Source organism: Oncorhynchus gorbuscha, unplaced genomic scaffold (genome assembly GCF_021184085.1).
Source record: "Oncorhynchus gorbuscha isolate QuinsamMale2020 ecotype Even-year unplaced genomic scaffold, OgorEven_v1.0 Un_scaffold_10311, whole genome shotgun sequence".
Lineage (NCBI taxonomy): Eukaryota > Metazoa > Chordata > Actinopteri > Salmoniformes > Salmonidae > Oncorhynchus > Oncorhynchus gorbuscha.
In genome coordinates this window covers 1-10,218 of record NW_025753098.1, presented here as the reverse complement: position 1 = coordinate 10,218, position 10,218 = coordinate 1, and the positions used below count along the sequence as shown (strand labels likewise).

The following is a 10,218-nucleotide window of genomic DNA, read 5'->3' as shown; positions in this document are numbered from 1 at the left end:
AGGAGACAGACAGACCTGTAGATAGAGAGGTGAATATGTAGGAACAGGAGACAGACAGACAGACCTGTAGGTAGAGAGGTGAATATGTAGGAACAGCAGACAGACAGACCTGTAGGTAGAGAGGTGAATATGTAGGAACAGACAGACAGACCTGTAGGTAGAGAGGTGAATATGTAGGAACAGGAGACAGACAGACAGACAGACAGACAGACAGACAGACAGACAGACAGACAGACAGACAGACAGACAGACAGACAGACAGACAGACAGACAGACCTGTAGGTAGAGAGGTGAATATGTAGGAACAGGAGACAGACAGACAGACCTGTAGGTAGAGAGGTGAATATGTAGGAACAGGAGACAGACAGACAGACCTGTAGGTAGAGAGGTGAATATGTAGGAACAGGAGACAGACCTGTAGATAGAGAGGTGAATATGTAGGAACAGACAGACAGACCTGTAGGTAGAGAGGTGAATATGTAGGAACAGGAGACAGACAGACAGACAGACAGACAGACAGACAGACAGACAGACAGACAGACAGACAGACAGACAGACAGACAGACAGACAGACAGACAGACAGACAGACAGACAGACAGACAGACAGACAGACAGACAGACAGACAGACAGACAGACAGACCTGTAGGTAGAGAGGTGAATATGTAGGAACAGGAGACAGACAGACAGACCTGTAGGTAGAGAGGTGAATATGTAGGAACAGGAGACAGACAGACAGACCTGTAGGTAGAGAGGTGAATATGTAGGAACAGGAGACAGACAGACAGACCTGTAGGTAGAGGTGAATATGTAGGAACAGGAGACAGACCTGTAGGTAGAGAGGAATATGCAGGAACAGGAGACAGACAGCACAGACCTGTAGGTAGAGAGGTGAATATGTAGGAACAGGAGACAGACAGACAGACCTGTAGGTAGAGAGGTGAATATGTAGGAACAGGAGACAGACCTGTAGGTAGAGAGGTGAATATGTAGGAACAGGAGACAGACAGACAGACCTGTAGGTAGAGAGGTGAATATGTAGGAACAGGAGACAGACAGACCTGTAGGTAGAGAGGTGAATATGTAGGAACAGGAGACAGACAGACAGACCTGTAGGTAGAGAGGTGAATATGTAGGAACAGCAGACAGACAGACAGACCTGTAGGTAGAGGTGAATATGTAGGAACAGCAGACAGACAGACAGACAGACAGACCTGTAGATAGAGGTGAATATTTAGAACAGGAGACAGACAGACAGACCTGTAGATAGAGAGGTGAATATGTAGGAACAGCAGACAGACAGACCTGTGGTAGAGAGGTGAATATTTAGGAACAGGAGACAGACAGACAGACCTGTAGATAGAGAGGTGAATATGTAGGAACAGCAGACAGACAGACCTGTAGGTAGAGAGGTGAATATGTAGGAACAGCAGACAGACAGACAGACCTGTAGATAGAGAGGTGAATATGTAGGAACAGGAGACAGACAGACAGACCTGTAGGTAGAGAGGTGAATATGTAGGAACAGCAGACAGACAGACAGACAGACAGACAGACAGACCTGTAGGTAGAGAGGTGAATATGGTGGAACAGGAGACAGACAGACAGACCTGTAGATAGAGAGGTGAATATGTAGGAACAGGAGACAGACAGACAGACCTGTAGGTAGAGAGGTGAATATGTAGGAAACAGCAGACAGACAGACAGACAGACAGACAGACAGACAGACAGACAGACAGACAGACAGACAGACAGACAGACAGACAGACAGACAGACAGACAGACCTGTAGATAGAGAGGTGAATATGTAGGAACAGGAGACAGACAGACAGACCTGTAGGTAGAGAGGTGAATATGTAGGAACAGGAGACAGACAGACAGACCTGTAGGTAGAGAGGTGAATATGTAGGAACAGGAGACAGACAGACCTGTAGGCAGAGAGGTGAATATGTGGAACAGGAGACAGACAGACAGACCTGTAGATAGAGGTGAATATGTAGGAACAGCAGACAGACAGACAGACCTGTAGGTAGAGAGGTGAATATGTAGGAACAGGAAACGGACAGGACCTGTAGGTAGAGAGGAATATGTAGGAACAGGAGACAGACAGACAGACCTGTAGGTAGAGAGGTGAATATGTAGGAACAGGGAGACAGACAGACCAGACCCAGATAGAGAGGTGAATATGTAGGAACAGAGACAGACAGACAGACCTGTAGGTAGAGAGGTGAATATGTAGGAACAGCAGACAGACAGACAGACAGACAGACAGACAGACAGACAGACAGACAGACAGACAGACAGACAGACAGACAGACAGAGCTGTAGATAGAGAGGTGAATATGTAGGAACAGGAGACAGACAGACAGACCTGTAGGTAGAGAGGTGAATATGTAGGACAGGAGACAGACAGACAGACCTGTGTAGAGAGGTGAATATGTAGGAACAGGAGACAGACAGACCTGTAGGTAGAGAGGTGAATATGTAGGAACAGGAGACAGACAGACAGACCTGTAGATAGAGGTGAATATGTAGGAACAGCAGACAGACAGACAGACCTGTAGAGAGAGGTGAATATGTAGGAACAGGAAACGGACAGACCTGTAGGTAGAGAGGTGAATATGTAGGAACAGGAGACAGACCTGTAGGCAGAGAGGTGAGACACGTTGGTACGTACCAGTCTCAGGCAGCGCCATACCAGTGACAGAACAGACCAGTTTGACAGTCTGACCATAGTGGATGTATCCATCCCTCACTGCAAACTCCTCCCTTCCGTTCTTCCTCCTCCACTACAGGGAGAGAGTCATAGTTACTAATGTAGGAAACACATTTAATAACTGAAATCAGCCCTACTATAATGGAGATGATATATAGTTACTATAGCGACCCTCTAGATATAGTTACTATAGCGACCCCTCTAGATATAGTTACTATAGCCACCCTCTAGATATAGTTACTATAGCGAATCTCTAGATATAGTTACTATAGCGACCCTCTAGATATAGTTACTATAGCTTACTTCTCTAGATATAGCGACCCTCAGATATAGCGACCCTCTAGATATAGCGGTACCCTTCTAGATATAGTTACTATAGCGACCCTCTAGATATAGTTACTATAGCGACCTCTCTAGATATAGTTACTATAGCTTGACCCTCTAGATATATAGTTACTATAGCGACCTCTAGATATAGTTAATATAGCTTAATTCTCTAGATAGTTACTATAGCGATTCCTCTAGATATAGTTACTATAGCGACCTCTAGATATAGTTACTATAGCGAATTCCTCTAGATATAGTTACTATAGCGACCTCTGATATAGTTACTATAGCGACCCTCTAGATCAGGGGTGTCAAAGTCAAATGGACGGAGGGCCAAATAAAAATTTAGCTACAAGCCGAGGGCCGGACTGTTCGAATGTTCATTGAAATTTTTTTTAAATGACGCATATAGTCTAGTGAACCTAATTGAACCTACTGAAAACCTATATTCCAATATGATCAGATAAATAAAGCAATATTTTCTTATGGCTCTGTCAGTAATCTTTAATTTTCAACAGACACAAAAGACAAATTTCCTTATATAAAAATCCTATAACATGAACATTAAATGAAAGAAACCGGTATTCAAGGCACCATCAGTAGCCTATATTTTCTATTTTAGCAAAAGTGGGCTAAATTTACTTCAAAGAAAAAACAATAATAGCAATTTTCTATCATCCACTCAACTGAAATATTTTTAAAATATAATTGGATTGAAATACAATAAAATAAAGTGCAAAAATCTATTAATCAAAAACAACACTTTGTTTAAGGAGAAGTAACATGCAGTGAAAACAAATATTAAACTTTAACTTTTAAACTTGAACTGAGTAAAACTCTAAAATATGTGATTGCACAGTAATGTTCACTTGTTTGAGGTTGAGGGTGATACTTGGTGGTGTCCCATCTTTCCACAAGTTCATCAATGTTCGCAGGTTCTGAGCTGAGGAAATCCTCAGAATTGAGTGGAGGTGTTCAGCAGTAAGTCGACTTCTGTGTGATGTTTTGTTCAAGTTCATCAAAGAAAACAGTTGTTCACACAGGTATGTGTTGCCAAACATAGACAACGTTTGAGCAGCCTGATGCGCAGCTGGGGCATTGTGTCGGGGAGGAAACGGCGAACTCCGCAGCACCCACTGCCGCATATTTTGCCCCTCAGTGCATCATTGCATTGGAGGTCAATCAACTCCATTTGGAGGTTTGGTGGTGAGCTTTCCACGTCAACAGCAAATGGGTTACCGAGCAGTTCCAACCTGCTTTTTTGTGCTTCAAAGTCAGCAAATCAAGGCGTCGAAAGTCAGCGGCAAGCATACCTATTTTATCAGCCAACTGTGCGCCGGGAACGCACTGGTAGAGAGCTTCTTTCATGGTCTGGCAGCTGGGAAAGTGGCTCAAATTTTCTTTCCGCATCTGCGTCTCCCACAGAGTCAGTTTGGTTTTAAATGCCTTCACTGTACTGTACATATCAGAGATGACACGATCCCACCCTGCAGCTGCAAGTTCATTGCATTCAGATGACTCGTAATGTCACACAGAAAGCCATTTCACACAGAAACATTTCGTCTCGGAGTTGTGTTGTGTCTTTCCCTTTGCTGTCCAAGAACAGACAAATCTCCTCACGAAGCTCAAACATCTTTGAAGCACCTTTCCCTGGCTTAGCCATCGCACTCTGTGTGATAAGGCAAATCACCATGCTCCGTTTCTAACTCCGTCAGAAATGCCTTGAACTGGCGGTGATTCAAACCTTTGGCTCTGATAAAGCTAACTGTGCCGTGATGATGCTCATTACATGCTCCATTTTCAAGGCTTTACCGCACAACGCTCTGGTGTATGATACAATGATAAGCTGTCAGCTCACCTGTCGCGTTTTCCTCTTGCATCTTTTCCGTATCTTCCGCCAGTCCGCTCCTGTGTCCACACATCGCAGGTGCTCCGTCGGTTGTCAAACCCACGAAGTTTTTCCCAAGGCAGCTCCATCTCATTTACACATCTTGACACCTTCATACAAATCATGCCCCGTAGTTGTGCCATGCATAGGACGTAAAGCCAAAACTCCTCTGTCACGCTTTAGGCTGGAGTCCACTCCGCGGATGAAAATTGACAACTGGGCAATGTCAGAAATGGGCGGTGCTCTCATCCACAGCCAAGGAATATGCAATGAAATCTTTTCCCTTTTTCACAAGCTGCTCTTTTAGATTGATGGACAACTGGTCTACTCTCGGCAATGGTGTTTCTGCTCAGACTCACATTTAAAAGAGTTGCCTTTTTTCTGGGCAAACTGTCACAAACTTTAATCATGCAGTTTTTGATGAAATCCCCTCCGTAAATGGCCGGGCTGATTTAGCGATCTCTTCTGCCAAAATAAACTGGCCTTGACAGCAGCCTGGCTCAGGATTTGGCTTTTGAACAGAGCCTGTCGAGATTTGAGGCCTCGTTTTAATTCCTCTGCCTTTTTGTAGCCTTTGTTCCATGTCCATATTCTTGTTTTTGTCCGCGTGTTTCGTTTCATAATGTCGTCCCAGATTATACTCTTCAGTACCGCCACACTTTCTCCACACAGAAGACACAGGGTTTTTCCAGCTACCTCCGTGAACAAATACTCCGAATTCCACCTTGTTTGAAACCCCCGGTTCTCAGTGTCCACCTTCCGTTTTGCCATTTTTGATGGGTATCTGAAAGTTAATTTTACTGTGATGCTGACAACTGCTGTGCCAATAAATATTGAAATGAAGCAGCCTACTGCTCGGGTGCCACCGTTGCATTGTGGGAAATGTAGTATTGTGCGTGTAAAGATTCATGGCTGCCGGCTTGCTGCGGTCTCATGGCCGGTTCTAATAATAAATCAAGATCATCCCAGGGGCCGTAAAAACCTTCTCACTGGTCGGGATGTGGCCCGCGGGCCTTGACTCTGACATATGTGCTCTAGATATAGTTACTATAGCGACCCTCTAGATATAGTTACTATAACGACCCTCTAGATATAGTTACTATAGCGACCCTCTAGATATAGTTACTATAGTTTACCCTCTATATGATGCTATATATCTACATATAGTTACTACAACCCCCTTACTGTAACAACCCTCTATATATCTATATATAGTTACTATAGCAACCCCTCTATATGATGCTATATATCTACATATAGTTACTACAACAACCCCCTTACTGTAACAACCCTCTATACATCTATATATAGTTACTATAGCGACCCTCTATATATCTATATATAGTTACTATAACAACCCTCTATATGATGCTATACATCTTTATCTGAAGTCTTGTCTGGGTGGCATCGACTTCGACATCACTATGGCAATGCAGCATAATTAACAGAGAAACAACATGATTGGCTGAAACAGAGGAGGAGAGAGAGTTCAGACGGAAGACAGAGGAAGCTATTAGAGGACCGAAGGGAAGAGAGGGGCTGGGCCGAAGGGAAGAGAGGGGCGGGGCCGAAGGGAAGAGAGGGGCGGGGCCGAAGGGAAGAGAGGGGCGGGCGAAGGGAAGAGAGGGGCGGGGGTCAAGGGAAGAGAGGGGGGGGGCCGAAGGGGAAGAGAGAGGCGGGGCTGAAGGGAAGAAAGAGGGGCTGAAGGAGAGGGAGGGCTGAAGGGAGGGGTAAATTCACAGAGGTGTATGTAGAAGGCTCCCCACTGTTGTGAACTGGCATGGAAGTTCCCTCCCTCCACGTGAAGGTAGCGGGTACTGACGGTCTGAGAACGCAGCCGGTTAAACAACGCAACCTTGGTCCCTGACGCTATACACACTAGAGAGAGGGAGAGAGTAGGGAGGAGGGAGAGGGTAGGGAGTGAGGGAGAGAGGGAGTGAGGGAGGAGGAGAGAGTAGGGAGTGAGGAGAGAGGGAGTGAGGGAGAGGGTAGGGGGAGAGAGGGTAGGGAGTGGGGGAGAGGGTAGGGAGTGGGAGGGAGAGTGAGGGAGGGAGTGAGGGAGAGGGTGAGGGAGTGAGGGAGAGGGTAGGGAGTGGGGAGAGAGAGTAGGGAGTGAGGGAGAGAGTAGGGAGGAGGGAGAGAGGAGGGAGGAGGGAGAGAGGAGGGAGGAGGGAGAGGGTAGGGAGTGAGGGAGAGGGTAGGGAGAGAGTAGGGGTGAGAGAGTAGGGAGTGAGGAGAGGGTAGGGAGTGAGGGAGAGAGGAGGGAGTGAGGGAGAGGGTAGGGAGTGAGGGAGAGGGTAGGGAGTGAGGGAGAGGGTAGGGAGGAGGGAGAGAGTAGGGAGTGAGGGAGAGAAAGGTTAGATATGCATTCATGAAGAGATCAAGAAAGAGAGACCACACTTTGAAGTTGATCATTGTCAAATGAAAACAGCAGAGTTATGGACAGAGTAAAAAAGACTCAATGTAAAACCACTAGAAAACCGTACCACTGCATCAAGCGTGTGTGTGTGTGTGTGTGGTGAGAGCATCCTATAGAACCCTATTCTATGTAGTGCACTACTTTAGACCAGAGCCCTATTCCTCATGTAGTGCACTACTTTAGACCAGAGCCCTAGAACCCTATTCCCTATGTAGTGCACTACTTTAGACCAGAGCCCTATAGAACCCTATTCCCTATGTAGTGCACTACTTTAGACCAGAGCCCTATAGAACCCTATTCCCTATGTAATGCACTACTTTAGACCAGAGCTCCTATGTGAACCCTATTCCTATGTAATGCACTACTTTAGACCAGGAGACCCTATAAAAAATATTTAAAAAACAAAAAACTATTTTATAATACTGATACTGTATAATTATCCATTACTGTGGAAATGTGTGTGTGTGTGTGTGTGTGTGTGTGTGTGTGTGTGGTCCTAGTCATGCGTGTTCCTCTCCATACTCACGGTCAGCGTTCTTCAGAGACTGTTTCTTCTTGGATGGTTTAGAGATAACTTTGATCCTCTTACTAAGGAAGACTCCTATGTCTGTGCTGTTACCATAGAACATCTTGACTGACAGCATGAAGTGTTTCCTCTTGTCACTGTCACTGATGTATAGAGTCTTAGCTGTGCAGAAGTCCTGGAGGGGGGGGGAGAGAAGGAGAGGAGAGAGAGAAAGAGAGAAGAGAAGGAGAGGAGAAGAGGAGAGAGAGAAAGAGAGAGAGAGGAGAGAGAGAGAAGGAGAGAGAGAGAGAGAGAGAGAGAGAGAAGAGAGGAGAGAGAGAGAAAGAGAGAGAGAGAGGAGAGAGAGAAAGAGAGAAGGAGAGGAGAGAGAGAAGGAGAGGAGAGAGAAGAGAGAGAAGGAGGAGAGAGAAGGAGAGAAAGAGGAGAGAGAAGGAGAGAAAGAGGAGAGAGAAGGAGAGGAGAGAGGAGGAGAGAGGAGGAGAGAGAAGGAGAGGAGAGAGAGAAGGAGAGGAGAGAGAGAAGGAGAGAGAGAATGAGAGGAGAGAGAAGGAGAGAAAGAGGAGAGAGGAGGAGAGGAGAGAGGAGGAGAGGAGAGAGGAGAGAGGAGAGAGGAGGAGAGAGAGAGAGGAGGAGAGGAGGAGAGAGAGGAGAGAGAGGAGGAGAGAGAAGGAGAGGGAGAGAGAGAAGGAGAGAGAGAGAGAGAAGGAGAGAGAGAGAGAGAAGGAGAGGGAGAGAGAGAAGGAGAGGAGAGAAGGAGAGAAGGAGAGAAGAGAGAGAGAGAGAGAAGGAGAGAGAAGGAGAGAGAGAGGAGAGAGAAGGAGAGGGAGAGAGAAGGAGAGAAAGAGGAGAGAGAAGGAGAGGAGAGAGAAGGAGAGAGAGGAGAGGGAGAGAGAGAGAGAGAGAAGGAGAGAGAGAGAGAGAAGGAGAGAGAGAGAGAGAAGGAGAGGAGAGAGAGAAGGAGAGAGAGAGAGAAGGAGAGAGAGAGAGAAGGAGAGAGAGAGAGAAGGAGAGGAGAGAGAAGGAGAGAGAGAGAAGAGAGAGGAGGAGAGGAGAGAGAAGGAGAGGAGAGAGAGAGAGAGAGGAGAGGAGGAGAGGAGAGAGAAGGAGAGAAGAGAGGAGGAGAGAAGGAGAGGAGAGAGAGAAGGAGAGGAGAGGAGAGAGAGAAGAGAGAGGAGAGGAGAGAGAGAAGGAGAGGAGAGAGAGAAGGAGAGGAGAGGGAGAGAGAGAAGGAGAGAGAGAGAGAGAGAAGGAGAGAGAGAGAGAGAAGGAGAGAGAGAGAGAGAGAAGGAGAGAGAGAGAGAGAGAGGAGAGAGAGAGAGAGAAAGAGAGAGAGAGAGAAAGAGGAGAGAGAGAAAGAGGAGAGAGAGAAGAGAGGAGAGAGAGAAGAGAGAGAGAGAGAAAGAGGAGAGAGAGAAAGAGGAGAGAGAGAGAGGAGGAGAGAGAGAAGGAGGAGAGAGAGAAGGAGGAGAGAGAGAGGAGAGGAGAGAGAGAAGGAGGAGAGAGAGAAAGAGGGAGAGAGAAAGAGAGAGAGAGAGAAAGAGGAGAGAGAGAGAGGAGAGAGAGAGAGAGAGAGAAAGAGGAGAGAGAAAGAGGAGAGAGAAGAGAGAGAGGAGAGAGAGAGAAAGAGGAGAGAGAAGGAGAGAAGAGAGAGAGAGAGAGAGAAGGAGAGAAGGAGAGAGAGAGAAAGAGAGAGAGAGAAGGAGAGGAGAGAGAGAAAGAGGAGAGAGAGAAGGAGAGAGAGAGAGGAGAGAGAGAAAGAGGGAGAGAGAGAGAAAGAGAGAGAGAGAGAGAGAGAGAGAGAGAGAGAGAGAGAGAGAGAGAGAAGAGAGAGAGAAAGAGGAGAGAGAAAGGAGAGAGAAAGAGGAGAGAGAAAGAGGAGAGAAAGAGGAGAGAGAGAGAGAGAGAAAGAGGAGAGAGAGAGAGAGAGAGAGAGAGAGGAGAGAGAGAAAGAGGAGAGAGAGAAAGGAGAGAGAGAGAAGGAGAGGAGAGAGAAGGAGAGGAGAGAGAAGGAGAGGAGAGAGAAGGAGAGGAGAGAGAAGGAGAGGAGAGAGAAGGAGAGGAGAGAGAAAGAGGAGAGAGAAAGAGGAGGGAGAGAGAAGTATTTTGCGAGAAGAGAAGTTATTTGAGTGTGGAAACACAGGATTTTCAGTTATGCAGAAGTTCTGTGGGGAAAGACTGAGGGAGGTGTGTTTCACTGTTCTGCCTGTGTGTGTGTGTGTGTGTGTGTGTGTGTGTGTGTGTGTGTGTGTGTGTGTGTGTGTGTGTGTGTGTGTGTGTGTGTGTGTGTGTGTGTGTGTGTGTGTGTGTGTGTGTGTGTGTGTGTGTGTGTGTGTGTGTGTGTGT

General features: G+C 46.6%; 1 protein-coding gene across 1 annotated transcript; it reads right to left on the bottom strand.

The window, feature by feature from the left end:
- Positions 1-2,755: 2,755 nt before the first annotated feature.
- On the bottom strand, positions 2,756-8,050 carry LOC124030267 (suppressor of hairless protein homolog; the record flags this gene model as incomplete). The annotated part of the gene is made up of 3 exons (XM_046341684.1): positions 2,756-2,788; positions 6,671-6,808; positions 7,876-8,050. Coding segments are annotated over 3 exons (346 nt in total), but the record flags the coding sequence as incomplete, so codon positions are not given.
- Between the last annotated feature and the right edge of the window lie 2,168 nt (positions 8,051-10,218).